Below are 20487 nucleotides of genomic sequence, written 5' to 3' on the forward strand. Positions count from 1 at the left end.
AGCAAAAAAGTACCATTTCTACTTAGGATACCAAAGGCTTACTCTAGTGGAGTTTCAAATTTTATCACCCTTTTATTTTCTTCCACATTTTGATCTGCAAAATAGTTCATTTGCCATAGATTTTAGTTTTATTTTTTTTCCAATCATCCTCAGGCTTAAGAGGAAATACAATGGAAGCAGTTCAGCCTTCTCACAGTGCAACTGTTCCTGATTAAGGTAGAGCCTCCAAAATGCAAAGTAATATAATTCCACCATTCATTACTAAAAGAGGAGGAGCCATTAGGAGAAACAAAACAAAACAAAACCTACAGCACTCATATTGTAGAGTACACTACAATCACCATGGACAGTATCCTGAACTTCAGTTCCAGAAATAACGCCTTCTAAAAACATCCCTTCAAAGCTGTTTATGTGCCTCTATAAAGATGAGGTAGATAAGAATAACAGATACAAAAATAAGTCCAAGTAAGACAAAGGAATCAGAGCCCAGTGGACTTCAACAGTACTGAGGCTGTTACATGCTGTAACCTCTTTCAATAAACAGAGTGACAAAAGTTTTTAATCAATACTGATGCAAATATTATATACTGAAACCTCATTGCTCATTAGCAGGAGGATAATAGATTAATAAGTTGCAGATATATCCTGGGCTGGCTAATCTTCAGGGAATGTATTTCTTCAGTTTTGGAGCACTACTGCTTTACTGAAATATAATGTCATCTGGGATGCTCAATAGCTAGCTTCCAAAAGCTAGATAACTCAAAGGTCTCAGAAGGGAACACTTGGTTTAATGCACTGGGGCAAGTCTTACCCTTCAAGAGGAAAGAGAAACACTGCAGCAAGGGAGTCAGTAAAAATGTTCTGAATTAAAAAAAGTCAAAGCGGAAAGCCAAAAATAACTTGCCCTACATAGCAGGCAGCCTTAAATGGGCCTAGAATTAACTTTCTTCACAAACTACAGACAAAAAAAAAGCAAAGCTTCAAAAAATCACAGGTGATCAGCCAGGCAGCTGTTAAACAGAAGTTTTGCTGATAAAGCCCACTGCGATGTTTTGAATGCATCTAGTGCCGTCACCTTGCAGCTGGCTACTGATTGTGCAGTCACTGGTCCGGTCTTACGTTTAGCAGGTTTGTCCACTTCTCTCTCACTCCATTTACCTGGAGACAAACACTGCTATAGARACTCTCAGTGGAGATGCTTCCGGTGTCTATAAACATTCATTAAACCATTCAAAAATCTCTGTAAAAGAAGGTCTGAGTCAGTTTTAGGRTGAATCTGCAGGGCAGAGCCTCCATGCTCTTCACTGTGTAAACCAGCATAACAACAGCACCACAGAGTATGACATTATGTTCATTTCCCAACTAGTACACTGAGTTATAGTTTTGGCAAATGATGAAGACCAGAGAAAACTGGTTCTCTAACCCCTTAAGTGTGTACACAACTCCACCTTCACTCTCTGAGGAACCTACCTGAATTCATTTGAAAGATCAAATTATGTTTACATGGTCTATTAAAAGTTGCTGAGCTAGACAACTTGGAGGAAGAAACAGGGAGCTTTTCTCTCCCCAGATTATCAGTYCAAACTCCATTCATATTGCTGGCAACAAAAACATACTAAACATTTGAAACCACTCAGTTTCATGCATGAGTACTTTCAGTCAAGCACCTAGTAAATCAATAAATACACATCATTGATATGCTATGACCACAACAGGAAGACATGACAGCGATCAAGCCATAGTTCTAGTCATATCTTCACCAGCATTACTAAGCACCAAGCTGCTTGCTATTATTTTAATTTGTATTACCTCCTTTCATGCTATCTGRAGCTTCCCTTACTTGTTGATAAGTTGTCACAAAGCAGTGCTGCATGATAAAAGCTCACTTCCATGATGTAATTATGTATTACAACTGAGTTGGACACCCACTCTCATTTCAAGGCCTCTAGGAGAACACAATTGCTGTTTTTATCTGGGTGGTTTTCCAGTCTTCTTAACACCATTTATAGCAGAAGAAAAATTGGCCAGGTTTATGGCTTTCCTGTGTTGTTCTAAGGGATTAGTCATTGTTGCATCAAATCATAATGCTTAAAAATGGAAAAAAAAAAAAAAAAGACTTATTAGGTCATTCGGTCCATTTCCTCAGGGCCAGGGCAAGACTGTTCCGTACAGTAAATTCCTGGCAATTTGTACAGCGAGGTTATAAATAATCCCAGAGAAGGGGATCCCACCTTCTTCCTGGGGAGGCTGCTCCATGGTTTAGCAAATCTCATTCTAAGGATGCTTTTCCTGACATTCAATCTATATTTCTTTCCACTTCTAGTTACAACTCTGTTTTGCATTCACTTGTTCTTATTACTATTACTTAATAATTGATTTAAGCCAATTACGTACTTAGCTTCATCTGATCTTTAACAAACTCATGGCAGGGAACATTGGCTGCAAATCTCTACCTTCTTCTTTCCTCCAAATAAGTATTTTGTGTGCGTATCTATTGTATTATCATTTGTTGCCAATGAATAAGATATACTGAAAAATGTCTGGTTAGGTACGAACATGGTATCAGGAGAAAGGAACAAAATTTAGGGCATTTGTTCCATGAACTTTAGTTCATTCATACAAATTTAGCAGGAGTGAACTTTAAAAACGATACAGGATTGCAAATAAACTTAGTTGTGCAAAACACCAGATGCACAGGAAGTGGGGAAAGCATGCATGCACCAATTATAAAGACTGATATCTTGACATGACAGATACCACTTCCTTACGATCATCTTAGGNACTTAATGACAAAACTGAAATAGTTCCTGCAGCAGATCAAAACTCACTTAAGCCAAACAACAGGAAGGAAAGTGAGATGAAAAGCTTAAGTAATTTATAGGTGAAAAAGAAAGCATATTAATTGTTGTTCACAGTTTTAATTCTTCTGCTGTAGGCTTAAATCTTCTGAATGTAAAGAGCGCATGCATGTGCATTAATGCCCAAGTCCTGAAGTATAATCCTGTTCTGCTGACAATGAACTGTTCTGTATTTTATTCCAAAAACAAAGAAGGCAGGAACAATCTTAAAATTAAATACTTTTGTTACACAAATACTACTGCCAGACTGCAGACTTAAAAAAAAAATAATAAAAAAAGACCTCTAGGTATTGCTCACTTTAGTACAAAGATCAACAATAGAATGGATATTTGTACTTGCAATGGATTAAAAAAAAACAGAAAATAAAAAACAAAAAGAACCCATCACGTTAAGTGCCAGAGTAGTAAATATACTAGGCTTTACACAGTTTAGGAGGTSCCTAAGAACAAAACAATGGTTGTTAGAAGAGAAAAAACAAGAAAAACACAAACAAAAACCAAAAACAACCAAAAAGATAGTTCTTAGTTGCTGGGAGAATAGAATAACACTGTCATGATCCCTGCTGTTAAAGGAAAATAAATACGAACATCAAACCTACAAGGTAGCGCATATAATTTACATTATTTTACTTAGGAGTCAAACAGATGCACTTTGTCCTCATGAACAGAGGGGAAAAAAAACAAACAAAAAAAACACTAGAAGACTAAAACAAATCAAAAACACATGCTCTGCTTAGCATTTCCTGCTTTTCTTGATCAATTCCAAGTTTCTTAGGATTTCTCTCTGATAATATTGCATCCTGTCAGGCTCCAGCTTGGAGTATATGAAGCCTTCCACAGGAGAAATCACACTGCAGTCTGTTTAGGCTCTTCCTAGTGAAAACAGCAACTCAGGGCCAGACCCACGCTGCTTTAGACAATGTACGTATGTGGGTGAGATTGGCTGAAGACCAGCAGGAAACAGACTGCAAAGCATACAACTTCCAACAATGGTTAGGAAATAAAAGGTGTGGTATAAGATTCAGCACAGATGCCAGAACTGACAAGGTTGTTCAGATAGATGAAGCATTTCATATATCTATCATAGCTAGAAATTAAACAGACAAAACCTATATCTCTTTTTATTACATATTAATATGCACAGGCAAAAGCAAAACATATACCCATCAATGCCCTCAATTATCAACATTATGCATTAAAAAAGAAGAATATTGTGGAGACAGTGGAAAATATAACGTATGACCAAAAAGGACCAACATTTCAGAAATAACTTTATCAGAACAATGCTACCACAAAAAGGAAGTTTAACATTGCTTTAACATAAAACCAGATGTCTACATTAAAGAAGAAGAAAAGCCATCAGAATTAATACATTTCATTTTTTACCTATACTTCTTGGAATAAAGGATTCTTCTTTGAATTATTAAAGATATTGATGCCACTTAGCTTAGGGTTATGAAAAATTACTTACTGAGATTCATGAAACACTGAAATCCCTGGATAAAGAATACAATATAAATCAATTATAACTCTGCATCATAACCAGCACATTTAAGTACATACCTGGCACTTGTTTAGATTCTCTCATTTCTTTTATATCTTTAATATAGAGTCTTGCAAACGCAGAAAATACAGGATCCAACCCCCAGAGCAGAGAAGGCGTCTCTTCTTCATACTTCTTGCACTCAGACTGCATTCAAAACCTATGAACACAGGAAAACTTGGAACTATTGTCTACCTAGGTAACATATGCTTATATATGTTCCAGTTGAATGAAAAAAATAGCCTGTGGTTTTACACAGTAGAGCTGATGAAAAGACCGTGTTCCCAAAATCTAGTTTTTTTCTGCCACATGAACATATCTAATAAAACATTACCTTCACATCATCAGCATGAAACACCCAAAACAGCAACACTGACAATTTATTTGAAGTAATGAGATTCATCAGCAAGAGCTCCTGCTCAAAATCCTTTGAATGAAATAGAATTTTAGGGATTTCTCCTCTACGGACCCAGGAACAGAGAACTAAAATACAACACTTCTTTAAGGTAATAGGGGGATACCAGTTTGTTTCTTGCTACTTCATTTATTTTTTTTTCCTATTTTTTTTCCTTCTCCTGCACATTTTCCTCCTTGTTCACCCTCCATACTTTACTAGAGGAAAAAAAGGTTTATTTTATAGACAACAAATGAAAGTAATCAGCCCTTCTCTGTTCCAGTAACTTTCTAGTAGTTACTTTCCCCTTTTAGATGTTCAGTTTCCCCTCTGTATAATGCCTACTATGTCATCATCATAGCTCTGCTTATCAGAGTTGGTTGCAGAGAAAAACTCTATTAAAAAAAGATTTGTCCTGTGCACCTTGTAGCTATTTTGAGTCAGAATAATTTTTTTTTTATTATCCTCTCTATGGAGAACTAAATTGTTTTGGTAAAGCTTTCCAGGTTACTCTAGAATGGAGGAGGGAGAGGAAAGGCTAGCAGCTTAGAGCTGTAGGCAAAGGTGGTAAGTGCACAGATTTTGAATACTGTAATACRGCTGTGGGTTGGAAGCTGGAGTCTCCTGAGAGGGAACAGCTCCCTTCTGTAGGTCTCCACTGATCTCTGTACACGGCAAGAACCACTTTCTCATGCCACGAGCGTTACGGTAGCATCTTGCTGCTTTGGGAAACAACATCTCCCAGGTTCTGCTCAATTTCTTTTCTCATGCTTAGACTTCAATTTGGGRTGGCAAATCATAGTGTAGCACAACATGCTAGAAATGTTGCTGACCACTACTCTACTCTGTATAGAAACCTGCAGGAAATTTTTTACTTGTATTCATGTTTCCCCACTACAGGTAACTTTTCCAAATCTACCCTTTTTGCACGTGCAATGCCTACCCAACAACTTCCCACGACCCTCTTCTTACTCAAATCTCCCCATAAAACACACTGCTGCTGCCACATTATAGACATTGCTCAGCTAAAGTTTATGAACTAAACAGCTAACTATATGATCATAATAATGTAAGGCTGCATTAGATGCCACATAGTTCATCTGCTTGCTATAGCTTATATCAAATTTAGGCTGTAAACTTTCCCAAGCAGGTGCATGGTTTGAACTTGTATTTTACCTAGTACGCTTGTGTTCATGACTGGTACTGGTTCCCCCCTTTCTGCTTAACAGTGTCTAGCACACAATGCTTTTACAGCTTCTATTAAAAAAAAGAAAAAGAGAGAGAGAGAGAGAGAGAGAGAGAGAGAGGAAAAAACATTCCTTTCTGCACCCCTTTCAACTTATTTGGCATGATTAATACTAAATCTGTAATAGCTCAACATTAGGCTTTTATCTTAGACGCAAGACCAAGATGATGGACTGAACTAACAAGTAAAATGATGAGAATTAGGCAACAAGCTTAACTTTTTTTTCTTGTGTTTTGCCTAAACACCCATTCATTGGAGTAAAAAGCAAGAGTCACCCTTGAGCATGCGTACATCTCTGGGCGAATTAATGAAGCAGAACCACGGGAGATAAAAAGTCCTACATTTTAGCAATTTCCTAAACAATTGTTTGAAATGCCCAGATGTTAACAGATCAAGAGGACAAACATTAACCAAAAGTCCCAGCAACACTTACAGGAAAAGAAGTCTCTCCCCATATATTTCACTGCTGCTCTGTTCTGAAGGAAGAAAGTCCCAGTATAATTTGTTCTATTTTGAGATTAATGCCYGAATGTGTGGCCCATATTCATGTTATGATGGATTTTTTGCAGCAAAGGCTCTTTCTTTCCATTTCAGAAAGTCTATTGGGAGCTAAATCTAAATTCTAGAGTTTCACTTGGGCTTACAGAACTTCTTACAGTTCTTTAYAGGAGGACTTTACACCCTTCACATACAGTACTGCTCTACTTGGCTCAAGCCTGCTACAGAAATGCAAAGCTTTATCTTACAGATTTAGGCAAGCTTACTTGATAAAAACTATACATAGCAGGCAGGGACAGTGAAACTGTACGGTAGCCATTAACTCACTTCCAGCAATGGCCAACAGACACACARACAACAATCTGCTGAGTTATCTCCCATGCATCTTCAAGGCCTTGGCAGCTGCCTCAGCAACCACCACCACCCAAAACCAAGCTTATTTTCCTTCTTCCCTCCCAAGCACTCCACCTGGTAGCCAMATTTGAACAGCAACCTATTTAAAACCAACAGCCTGCGGTCTACTGGTGAGCAAAACTATTTAGCATCCCCTGTACTGGCTGCTTCATCGCCCCCTCCCCTGCCAGTTATAAATCCATTCTTCCACTAGTGTGGAACTCCACAATAACTTTGTTCTGAATTTTGCCCTTAATCCTAGCTTGTGGTGTTAACAGCAGTTGYCTCCTTTTTCTCCTGTAACAAAGGAAGATGTTACAAGAAACAAGCAACCCTTTCCAATGTACCTRTTTTTCAGTGTTTCCAAACTTGTTTCATGCGGATTGATAGTGTAAGAAAACATAATCCTTACAAGGTAGATAAAAATGCTTCTAATCAGTTTCTCTTCTCCTATATTGTATTCCCACAACTTTTTCTTAATTTGGCACAGGAAGTCTCTCCATCCGAGGCAGAGTATCCCAGGGGTTAATTAATTAGTGAGTCACCCTGGAGAAAGTGGAACTTTCCATTATGCGAGAAGTGTTTTCAGTTCCTAATTGGTATTGTTGGTGATAGGCTATCAGCGAGGAAGATAACAGCTACCCCCTACAACGAGCATCCAGGGGGCAAATAGCAGGCACTCTGGAGATGCAGAGCRTTATAATCAATAACAGACTGCTAGCAAGAGACAGCTCTGAGCAGACAGTGTATATGCACATGTTTAAGTACTGAACTGACTTTTGCTGAAGCATGGTGACAAGGCTTCACAGTGCTAACAATACAGAGCCCTAGGGAAAGGTCAGTCTTTTCCTCATTTCGTTCTAAATGCAGTGTAATGACTTTACACTAGCTGTAGTACAAGGAATTCAATCCTGCCAGGGAGGAAGAGGCAAGAGAAGCATCTCCTCCATGAGTCCATTAAATATMAAATATCTATATTCTATTTTTGCCTTCCTATGAAATATCTCCAAAGAAAGGCTATAAAGGCGCAATCAAAACCAAAAATAAGTGTTTTGACCACTTCTCTGTGGGAAATAGTTCTGTTCCAAAGGCAAAAATCTGTAGTTTACATGGCAGCTATCTAAATACAAATAAACAAAAAAGCCCTGATTTGAGACTATTCTAGAGGCTATCCTATTCAAACAAARCTGGCCCCTCCACCCACAGCAGTGTTAGATTTTCTGACTGCAATGAGAATTAAAGCAAGTTCATAATCCTCAGAGCTCTCTTGTGAGCTGAGGAAGGTATTACCCTCAAAGGGCAGGAAGAGAGACCAAGGAAAACTGGCAGCCTTTCCAACAACTGCCACCATCCCACACCTAGCCCATTTTCATTCTTTCTTCCCAAGTGCCCCACTTAGTAGCCTTGTTTGAATAGCACCCCATTTAATACCCTAAGAGGTTTGTCCAACTGAACCTGCCCAAGTCAATAAATACTTTGGCTTCTACTCCTCTGTTCATGTTGTACCTTTTACAAAAATGATCAACAATTAAGAAATGGTCTTTTTCCAATCTCGGCGAATCAGGAACCTAAGGAAGAGTATTTATACTGTTGTTTACCATAGTCTGTTCTACAGAGGTGATTAACAGCCAAACCTCTTGGAAATTCCCTTAGTGATTCCTTCCAGAGGAATTACTCGGAGCTATATGAAGMCGTAGTCAACTGCTAGCAAAATTTAATCTGCAATTAGTTGTCTGCAACTGCTGGCAGACCAATGCAAAGACCCTTTCTCAAGTCAGCTGTGAATCAGAAGCAGAGGAYATTTACCCACCAATACAGGCAGATTAAACATCCCACCAGGCATTCACTATTCTCCAAAGACCACCACTGCTATACTAGCACCAAGGATTTCCACAGGAAGCAGCTCCTGAACTGTTACAGTTAGCAACCCAGTGCACTGGAGCAACTTAAAGTCAAGCTTGGTTTACTTGAATATACCACATTATAAACAGTGGCTGTTAAAGAATTGCTTCATGGGTCTGCCATTTCTGCCACAGAGAAAGCAAGTTGTGAGAAGTGGGGCAGAGTAAACAGCGGAACGTTGTAACCRCATCAGCCGTCTGAATTAACTCATCTTTGAGTCAACACCCTACATGACAAATGATTATTATTCARTTCTTCACGAACAGCAGAGAGAATTCCAGCATGATACAGTTAAAAACACAACATTTCAATACATGGCTTTAATTATCAAAAGTCTCACAGACCATTTCTAATTGAAAATAAACAAACCCAACATCTTATTATACAAGTTGATCTCAATGAACTGGGAAGCAAAACCTTCTGACAGATAGTATGGAATAAAGACTCTTAAAAAAATATGTGGCTGAATTTTGGTTTTAAACAAGTCATTTTAAGAAGTYTTCAACACCAGTATCATCATAAAAATATCGCTGAGACCAAAATGCACCACCGAAGGACAGAGAAAAGGCTCCTAAACAAATGTTTATTAATAATCAACTATACATATGTCAGAAAACTAAAAAAAAAGCAAGGTAAAATCAGTTGGATCCACTACCTAAAAATCAAACTAGGGTAAGTACTTTCAGTCTCTTTTCAATAATCTACTTTCTCATGCTGCTCTAACGAACTCCTCTAAATCTGAATACCACAGGCTGCAACAGATGTCAATAAGGGTACTCCACATCCTGTATGTCCTGTATACAAGGCAAATAAAATTTCAATTTTAACAAACATTTTTCGAAATGAAGAGAACTAGAAGAWTTCCTTCTGAACGTCTAAAAGTTTAACAGTTTCTAAAATTGCATTTGTGCAAGTCTTAGCATCTGTTTAACCTCCRCAGATAACAATTACCGAAAAACCACCACAGAAATTTTCTTACAGACACTGCTTGAAGTATTAGACCTCATCCATCTTTTAGTTACATAAGATGATGTGACACAACACCTTCTTGAGAAGAAAAGATGCTACAAGAAAAAAAAACAAAACAAAAACAAAAAACTATCCTCAGAAACTTTAGCCACTAGGGAGTCTATCAACAGCATACGTGTTGCCCACAACACCTGTAATGCAATAGGCAGGATGTAGATAGGAATAAAAAGACTTTATATTATCATTAAGAAACTGACACAGTTGTTCGTTGTTCAACAGTCTGGCAAGGGAGTTAATGTCTCCATGATTTAAACTGTGCCATATTTCTCCCATCTTTTTTTTTTTTTCCTCTTTCTTTCCCCCCCCCCCCTTCTTTCCACACTATTGTCTAGAAATCCTTTTGGGCAGTCGTATGTGGCTGCAAGAGACCAGAGGGACAGGCTCCTCCAGCATCAACAGTCTTGGAAGGAAGAGGGAGAAGGCCTGCAGTTCTAAATCATCACCGTTGGGACTGCAAATTGTTTTATATGCAGATTAAATTTTGTAACACAAGTTTCAGGACCAAATTTTCCAGAAGCATGATTCTGGATAACTAACAAGGAAGTGTGCAATAAAATAAACAATGGAAGTAGCTCCTTCAGATTCTTGTCCCATGAATAAGTCACAAAATATTTTCTTATGTACCAAGAAATCAACAAAAACCCCTTAACAGACCAGTAAACTGCTCAGCAGTGCAGTGCTTTCTAGCATTAATCATGGACATCTCTGAGCTTATTGTACATGAAGAAGCAGTTGTCACTACTGATAGCCAGTCAGAAAGCTTAACCTGCCATTTGTATTTTAAAGCTATTAGATAATCATGCTAAAGCACTCTTTCCATCTAAACCTCTAACCTGTTCGGCGTGAGGGCAGGATGAAGTCTATGAAGATGATTAATTCTCTCTGAAAGCTCTTAATCACCTGCAGTGCTGCTAGAATGCACCACACTGTTGAGAAGACATTCTGCTGCTGGGAGAGAAGGGTTTCAGTTATTAGTGTAACGTGAAAACAAAATGAAAACAAAGCTAAATATAAACAGTATTTTATAAATAATAAGTTTGTTCRTTGGAAAAATAGCAGTATAGAACCTCTGAGAACAAAAGGATTTCAAACAGGATCTTGCCAAAAAAATTTTTTTTTTGGACAAGCATGTGTAATCTGTTGATCCAACATAAAGGGATATTACCTCATTTTAGTTAGCTCTAACACAGCAAACAGATTAAAAAACAATTCATGACATTTTAAGGCAACACTGCCAGCTTTCTTTCTCGGGTACAGCAGTGCAACATAGACTTGGTATGACTTGTTGAATGAATGCTTTGAGACCTCAGAAATTCTGAGAAGTAGCTGCAAATGTTGGATAATAGCTTTCTGAAGTCACGAGCCTGTGTACTCTATGGCAAGTTTGACTCATATTCTACAAGCAAATTTTTTTGCCCATTTTTTCTGCCTTTAACTCAATTTATGCAATTGCTGCAAATTAAAACAGCCTCTGGACTAAGGTCAGAGTTTGTATGAAAACTTACAGTTCAACAGGGAACTTAGTTACAAGCAGAAACACCAAAATAATTAACCTACCACTTAGTCTAGGTGTACAAATGTGGTAACAAAAGTTTGCAGTATGTGCCAAAGCATTAGATTATGACAGATGTTTTAAATGTTCTGAAATCAGTTTGAATTTGTCTTTGCTGAATGAGCAAACCTTTCAGCTCTATCAGAACACTGTGAGGAGTGCTTGTAATATGGTCTCCAAGTAACACCGCTGTATACACAAGACTTGATTCAAATCCAAATAATTTTGAAGTCTCAGATCCAACTAGGATCTGAGCAACACATAGGCTGTGAGCATAACTGAAGTCTGATAACAGTCATGTGGAGCTCTTTTAGAAGATTATGACCTAACTATTACTTTATCTAAAAGTAATAACAAAGCTATTTTTCATATATCTGTAATTGTTTTTTCTCATATGCAATTCCATAAAATTATCTATATTCCTCCAAATAAAGAATTTAATGTTTCCTGTCTGAATATTCTCTGTGTGGCAWGATTTTTAGATGATCCTAGAGGCAAATCCATGCAAACTGAAGGGCGGCAGGAAGAAATACATTGAGACTATATACATCATTGCAGAGCTTTTTTCTCTTACTAGGGAAAGCCTGAGGTATTATCTCATATAGGAACAAAGCTTTTGTTATGCTTTTCCAATGCTGCTTGCACAGGTTAGTGGTTCTCTCTGTCAATGGCTAGGATAAGTATCAAAAGGGTGGTTTTCTGCATCAAAAATGCTACAATTCCCAGCTTCCTATTATCTGAACCACTTTTGTAATTGTATCTCCTTTCTGAGGACTAGAACTTTCATGCCTGACACCAAGTACAGCATTTCTCAGTCACATCCAGGCTGCTCTGATCTACAAAAACAAATAATTACACTAGATAAAGAAAATGGATTTTATTTCCTCACATTCTTTAGCTGCTCAAACTATAGAAAGATACAGCTAGAAATGCCAAAGGTGGGTGGATATTTTTTGATCCCTTAAGACTAACGGTTCTATACAATCTGTTCCACTGTTCTGTGAACTTTGAATTATTTGAAGAGTAGTTTCTCCTAGGCTAAGGAAAGCTGGCTCATCATCCCTTACTTCTAGCTTCTGAACTCTATTAAGAGCTGTTAAAAAATCCAGACTTTGTCTTCTATTAGCTTTTGGGTTAGCAATTTTTGTAATTCTCAGAGGATATTCTGAAATAATGAGCATTTTACGCATACTCGCTCTGAGCTCTGTCTTTCTGTATCTCATCATAGAGAGCTGATACAGGGCTGATAAAGTACAAATCAAAAACCTGGTTAGGAATATCTGCTCTGCAATATGAATAAATTCTTAACTCCTATTGCTTTATGCCCTAAGAAGGTTAAACTTCTTTGCTAGTCATGATTTCTGCCCACCTTTCGAAGGAAGGAAGGGGCTTTTGTAGGAAGACATCAAGTGGCAAAACACTAACAAGATTCTCCAAAGAAAATATCTCACTGATCACTGTGGCTGTAATATCTTCAATTCCCTATGTGAACCAGTCATTAAAAATATCACTTTCAYAGATAACATATGAAAATTCATTACTATTTCTCACTTCACGGTAGGTGGGGGCTGGGGAAGAGATATAAACAGATTAGAAGTGTTTTCTTAATTGTATTTAAATTTGAATAGATGCCGCTCCCTACTTTATACTTCTAACAGTCAGCCACTCCTGTATATTACATTCAGAACAATGTATTATAACTCAGCCAAAAGCCATACGGATTATTTTTCCTAAAGGTAATTTTATGAGTCTCTGCTATAGAAAATTTAGTCCAAATAACTGCAAGGGGGTCTTTTTTTGGCTTAATATACAAATACTGTGCTGTGTACTATAAAATACAAATTTGTGGATGAGAGATTAAAGACTCCTTCAAAAAGAAAAAGATTCCAAAGCACTTGAGATTAAAAAGTGAATCAAAAAGTGAATCAAATCACAATGTTATGTTTTCTCATAAGCAGGTCCTAGTATCCAAGCTTTGCATATACCACTGTCGAACATACAACAGCTACTGTTTGTCTTAACAATCAACATATTATTATAGCCACACACATCACTGTTGTATCACAAGAGATCCTATATAAAACCAAATTCTAGTCTACAACACATAATAATCTTTTATTGCCTCAAAAATAAAAATTATACAATAACTTATACAAATCTAGGTAAAAACAGCAGAATATTACACACAGAAGGTATTTTAACCATGGATGTAATGCAATTAAACATAAACTATTACCATAAAATGACACTGGTTTTCAACAAAGAACTACATTCTTTTCAATGAAAAGCAACACTTTTCTCGGTAAAAACTTTTACATTTGTTTACATTTTAAATTTCCAGCTCTGCATTAGCAAATGTTCAGTATCTCACATTCTAAATGATGTATCTMCTTTTTGCTACTAGATACGTTTCCAACAGAATTCCACTGTAATGTCTTTCTTTAGGGTATTAATAAATAATCAGTGGCCTTCAGTTCTATCTTTTTGTCAGATTGTCCTTTTTTGCAAAATGCTCCCTACTTTTCAGTACAATACATTTTTATTAATAGCTGCAGAAAGCTTAATAATCTTCCTGCTCATGCTTACAACACAACAAGGATTGGGTTTGTTGACTGGACCTAACCAAAAAAAAAAGGCATTTTAAAGTAACTAGTTTTACTAGAAAGTCAGGATTTGGAGAAAGAAAAGCAGTAAAACATGTACTTTTTTCCCCCCCTCTGCTCAGACACTTTTTTCCTGTATTGACTGAAAGCAATACTGAGATGCAAAGCTATCTTTATCCCTTAATAAATTTCTAATCCTAGCTGCTATTTGAACTAATGCAAATTTGAAAGCCACAAACAAAAAGAACAAATCAGCTCGTGACTTCTATGCAAAAGTAAAAGGTCTAATTACCATCTGGAGGAAAGATAAACATGGTGAAGCATTTGTAACACATGCTTTCATGTGACTCAACTAAAGCTTTTAATATCCATCAGATGGAGAATGCTCCGCAAGTTTTAAATACCTTGCCTGTGTTTTTGCCTGTGTTCAACTTTTGATCGAACAGACTTTGTTTAAATGAAATATAATCACGACTGATTAAAATGGCTAGAGTAAATGGAGCTTTAGAGCTAACAGTAGGAATATTTTAATCATTTATTATATTGAAAGAAATCAATACTCCAGATATACTGATTCCCTTTAATAATCTGTGAAAGATTGTTATAGTGATGTTAAGATATGGAAAGATTTTTTAATTATTAGAATAACTATGTACTTAAAAGAAAAAAAAAGATTTTTTTAGAGTTGTCTCATTGATTTTTTTTAGAAAATCAATGCAGTGCATTTGATGGCCTACCCAAAAACTCCATTTATATTAATTTTCAAATTCAATATAAAACAAAGCATGTCCAGTTTCTTCTTGAAAWTTTTTATCATTAAAGGGGATCTGAAGTTTTTAAATAAAGACYTCATTATTATATATTACACTATTCAGGTAATCAATAAAGAGATTAGGAAGTAAATCAATAAAGCTATAGAAATGTCAAGTTGACTGCTTCCATTAAATCTGAGGCACAACTTTGCTTGTCACTCAAGTAAGTATAATAGTACAACTTACCCCTCAAGTTATATGTGCAAGCTTGAYTATGTTTCAGAGTATCAGTCTTGAAGGCAGTTTTGTAACAGACCAGCTGGAATTAARAAGACAAATAAATTTATTTTTTTAAATAACATCAGTGAAATTAATGACCTTGAATGAACCTTGAACGCATGTGACCTAATATGTTTCAGTGATATAGTTCTAGTTTTATTTCTTATAATATTTGTTCAAATATCTATTTTTTATTCAAGATGTTCATATTTAGATTATTGGAGCAGGAACGGTTCTGACATTTCAAATATCGCCTGTTCAGTAAAACACTATCAGTTTACTTGGAAACATTCAGAAAATTTGGCAACTTTTATATTTGCTTTGCCATCATCCCCAAAGGTGTTGTCAGCTAACAAAAGAACTGCACCCCAAGAGTTCTTCTGGGAATGGCATCTTCCTTAGTAGGAAGGAGAACTCCTGTCACACATCTYTGGGACAATTAATCTCATGCAGTTAAATACTGCAGGAAAAAAAGAAAAGTATATAAAATGGGAAAGGGTAAGTTGCCCTTTGAAGATAACTTTCCCCACTGACTACTGAAGGAGCTACACTAGTTTAATTGAAACACCCAGGTTTTCCTAAAGCCAAAATTAGATCAATCTGATTCCTAATAATTTAAAACTTTTTACTGCAAACATCAAGTAATACTCATATACTGGAGCTTCCATATACCAATAGTTTCTAAGGCAATTCTTAGATTAATTAATCCTATCRAAATCCATCAAAAGCAGTAAGTCACATAATAGATTGTTTCAAGGTTATTGATAGGAGCCTGAATATTATTTTAATTGTTTTAATGAGATATAGGCAAGCTCTATAAAACTTGCTCTTTCACAGTCTAATCTTTGTATTATAAATAGGAAGTATTTACCATATTACTGAATTATTTCTGTTACTCATATCAAAATGAGTAATAAAACAGCAACTATGAAACTGAAACTCTATCTTTTCTGTTCCCTTAYGAAGGCAGCTTGAATTTGCAAACAGACTGGAAATGCATGTCTCTAAGCTACAGACGTATCAACTGTACATTTAATATACGGCACAGAGAGCCTTATATACAGTACAGTCTCCCCTCTCAAGGTCTGCAACATGAGAAAGGGTTACGTGACCCAATATTCCTTCGAGGAAATGTATGCTCTTCTAGGTCACCTTGATACATCATGGGGGAGGAAAAAAAAAAAGAAATCTAAAAAAAATACATATATTTCCTTCTTTAMCTTGCATAAAGATGGATTATTAATGAATGATCCTATAAGTTCCTCCCAGACTGTACTTAGCATGTCAATTTTGAGACTGAACCTAAGGCAAACAGAGGTGTTGTTTAGGACTCAGCAGAAGTACCTAACATACACCTGGTACTGCACTATTAGAACACAGGAGTCAGGCAGTGCATGACAAGAAGCACGAAGGAATCCAGAAAATGGACAAAAGGTTAAAAACTTGGTACAAATACAAAGAAGAAGGAAATATCATGGAGAAGAAGGCAATATCATGGAGGAATATGAATATTTTTAAGGCCTATATATGACAGAAAGACACTAACAACACTGTGGCATTTAAAATCCAGTGAACTGAGGTGCTCCTAAAAGAAAGCAATACATTCACTACCACAGGAAAGGAAAGTGACTGACGAAGTGGAAAAAGGGAGAAAAAAGTTAGATACAGGACAGACACCAAAACTCCCTCACAAAGCATGAAGGACTGAGGAAAGTTAGTAAAGCCATGGTTGTAAAAGGAAACATCAGAACTTCAACCCAAGAAATCCAGAACTCCAAGGAAAAAGGAGTCAGGTACATTAGAAGGCAGATTTTGGAAACAACCTCAGAGACAGAAGCTAGACACAGAAGACCTTGGCAAGAGCCAAGAATAAAAAAAAGAGATTGTTAAAAAGATGGCAGAGGGTTAAACAGAAGGACCTAGAGGTTACCACTGTAGAGCCTATAGCTGAAGCAACAGTCACATAGAGCAGATGAAATTAACTCCAAGAACGAGAAAGAGTAGAAAAGACAGTGTCTATGGAAAAAACCTCCACAGAACTGTAAAGGAACAATGAAAATACCACATACATGAAGAAAAAAAAAAAACAGAGGAGACTGTGTTGAGTGTCAAAGGTGGCAGACAGCTCATGAAGGATGAAACAAGGAGCCTGCCTCAGATTAAACCACAAGCAAGCCACCTGTTACCTCACTGCAGTTCAATGAACTGCAAATGTCACAAGCAAGACTGGAAGAGATCAGTGAAAGTGTAGGTGGGCAAGGTCAAAAGAGTATAAAAATATACYGTTAAATATTTTGAAAGAACTGTGGACAAGATAGAACATAACAGTTAAAGGGCAATTTACGCTGTGAAGAACACATTTCAAATTAAATTTCTGAAGCARGCATATATTTCCAATGAGAAGAAAGTGAAACAAAACAATCAAAATGAAACAGGGGTACAAATGGAAGGAGGGAGTTAGAGACAGTAGGAAAATAAAGTGATAAAGTCAGTTGTGATATTTAGCATCAGAAAATATGAAGCAGACTTCTAAATTTTACAGAGAATAAAAGAATTACAGTAAAGAGTTGCAGCTATTTTTAGATAAGTTTATTTGATGCACAACACCTGCTCTGCTGTTCTAAGGAAACACCAAATTTTCAAAATGCATTGCATTAAACTCCTGAAGGAGAAAATTTAATACACTTGTAAATCACTTTTACCTTTTTATTCCTACCATCTGGAAACATTTACAGTTGCTAAAAACTCCTGCTAGGAGTTTTTTTTTCCTGCATTAAAAAAAAAAAAAAAAAAGGCTTTGTACAGCCTCCTCCATCTAGCCCTCCACCAGGAAGTCAATGCAAATTGGGAAGGATTTGCCACTGGCACTTAACCTTCACCTTACAGTTTATTTTTAGAATTGAGTGGTAAGCTGTAACTCAGGAGTAGAAGAATAACGGAAAAATAGAAAACCATTGCTCAGTTGCATTTTCAGATATAAAATTTAAACCTTAAATTACTTTTTAAAGAGTAAGCCAAAAAAAAAGAAAAGAAAGAGCAGTTAAAAAACCTAACACAACACTGGCTTAATTGTGAATTTCATGTGGCAGCCTTTCATCTGCTATTTTCATACCTCACATGAATTAAAAACTTTGGAACAGCAAGACTATCTGTATAGAAGTCTAAAGCAATACAAACCTGTAGCATCTAATAATATTTAGTCATCGTTAGGATGACACTGTACTGTCTGGTTCTGCTCTGAATGAACCTGTTCTATCACACCCATGTTAAAAGCAAACTGATATATTACACTGATGCTGTATGTAAACTGCTTACAGTCAACAGTTCATTAAGCAACAGAGTTGAGAAAGAACAGGTCCCTGATATCCCAGTCCCCTAACTGCCAGCCTTCTTAACAGAGCAAACTTAACTACTTCTGTCCCCAGATACCTCAAGAAATTTTCTTAGTTTTGGTTTTATTTCCAGTTATTATATTTCCAAACTAGCCACAACCCACTTTTTATCCAAAAGCAAGTTAAAAATCAAAATAGTCAACATAAAAAAAAAAATTATAGTCACTATTGTGCTTTAACATCCAAACCAAAGCTACAGTCTCATCTGCAGGAGTACCAAAAAATAAAGACCATAGAAAGGAAAACAAAAGCCTTTAAAAACTGAGATTCTGTAAGCTAAATTGGTGCTGAAAACATGGGGGAAAAAAAAAGAACTTATGAACCAGTTTCTGTTACTGTGTTAACTCTAAACTATCTGCAYGAAACTTCCAAAAGAAAATAACAGGTCCAGTCAGACCACAGATGTGAAAGGAAACTAGCTAATCTAGACCACAGTTGTATCTTGGCATAACCCTTACACACATATGCAGTCACAGCTTTAATTAATATCCTCCTCAAAAGTTTTGCATCTTAAGTCTGAGCTGCCAATACAGAGGAACAAGAGAAGCCCAAGATCATTTCTAAACAACACATACTGATTGCCACAACAAATCAGGATTGCTTACAAACTCCTCTATAACAGGAGTATTTGAAAGGCCCTCAATTCATGGAATAGTATTATCCTTGAAACTGATTTTGTACAGATTAGACTAACTCATGACACAACGCTGTTACTTCACGTATAAGCTCTTTGTTGCAGGAGCCATCTTCTTGTTCTGTGGTGGTAGGGTGCCTAGCACAGTGTGTTCCTGTACACGATAAATACTATTAGCACTACTAATTACTCCATACACAGTGCCAACAGATTCTTGAAGAGGCTTCTATCCCAGCATGCTGCAGCACGCAGAAAGTGTTAACACGATGCAAAGTTCAATTCCAGATTACTTCTGTGGCCTTATTTTCTTCTGAACCACTTTTCTAATCTCCACCAAACATATCTGTGCTGTTAGGCAACTGTTTTGTTGAAATCCCCTTCCTGACTCAGCCTAGTACTTTCTTTTCCTTGAAGTCATGCTTCTTTCAAGAGACCTAGGCTGTCCTTTGATCACCATAACTCGTAAATATTAACGTCTCATTATTTTTGCTGAGTTTACCGAAAAACTACCCCCTTTAGATTGTAAACTACTGTCATGCTAATAAAACGGTCTGAAAAATAAAACATATAAACAGCCTGATCTTTAGAAGCTTTTAATGCCCTGAGTTCATATGAGGCTTAAGTGTTACATGATTCTCACAGGGTGTTTGTCTCAGTCAGATCTCAAATTATTACCTTAAGCACAAGATCAACTTCCTGCCTTCCATCACAGCCTGATTTGCCACCAAGATGTCTGCTAATTGCCCCTTATCCAGGAGGCAGGAACGCCTCTYGCTTTCATGTGAAGAAATACCACACACTCTGCGGCCCATAAACAACGTGACTATTAAAGTACATCATATTTCAGGCTGATGAAGGAATCACTCGTGGGAACAGAAGGTGATGAAATAAGGAAAATCAAACCACGGATTAAATCTCATGGGATACCGAAAACAGCACATCACGCTCTGCCGTGACAGAGTGCTGGGGCAGACCGCTGGCAGGTCTACAGACAGTGCTGGCCCACAGCAAGAGCCATGCCCCCAGCTCAGCTCTGCCCCACCATCAGCCTCCTCAAGGAACTTCCCCCAGCTCAAGCCCCCTTCCCCACTCGCCACCACAGCGCTGCCAACCGACGCTGCAACACTCGGAGAAGGCCCCGCACCCAGAGCTGGGAGCGGCAGGAGGCTGCCCGTTATGGAAACCCCACTGCGAGTACGGAGCAGACCCCCGGCGGGGTGGAGGGGAGCGGAGGGGGGGGGCGCCCCCGCCCAGCGTAGCCCCAGGCCGCGGGGGAGCACAAGGAGCCGCCCGCGCGCCCTCCTCCATCTTGAGGCCAGACACCAACTTACCCGCCTGAGGCCTCGCCGCGCTCCTATTGGCTCGCTCCGCCGCCGCGGCGTCACGTGGGACGGGAAACGCTCCGCCCCCCT

General features: G+C 37.5%; 1 protein-coding gene across 5 annotated transcripts in view; it reads right to left on the reverse strand.

Annotated features, from left to right (window-relative positions):
* STN1 (STN1 subunit of CST complex) overlaps nucleotides 1–20481 on the reverse strand; it is a 45921-nt gene extending 25440 nt beyond the window's left edge. The window contains exons 1-5 of one of the 5 annotated variants that reach the window (XM_085307894.1): nucleotides 20407–20481; nucleotides 15017–15089; nucleotides 11990–12251; nucleotides 10697–10811; nucleotides 4422–4561 (exon numbers count right to left, since the gene is read on the reverse strand). In XM_085307894.1, coding sequence (XP_085164020.1) covers nucleotides 4422–4554 — 133 coding nt within the window. In that variant the 5' untranslated portion in view covers nucleotides 4555–4561; nucleotides 10697–10811; nucleotides 11990–12251; nucleotides 15017–15089; nucleotides 20407–20481. Of the gene's footprint in view, nucleotides 1–4421; nucleotides 4562–10696; nucleotides 10812–11989; nucleotides 12252–15016; nucleotides 15090–19750; nucleotides 20110–20406 lie in introns of those variants that run through there. The other 4 variants (XM_085307903.1, XM_085307887.1, XM_085307914.1 and 1 more) reach the window with 4 other exon arrangements.
* Between the last annotated feature and the right edge of the window lie 6 nt (nucleotides 20482–20487).

Source organism: Rhea americana, unplaced genomic scaffold (genome assembly GCF_003343005.1).
Source record: "Rhea americana isolate MKP2758 unplaced genomic scaffold, rheAme1 scaffold_104, whole genome shotgun sequence".
NCBI lineage: Eukaryota > Metazoa > Chordata > Aves > Rheiformes > Rheidae > Rhea > Rhea americana.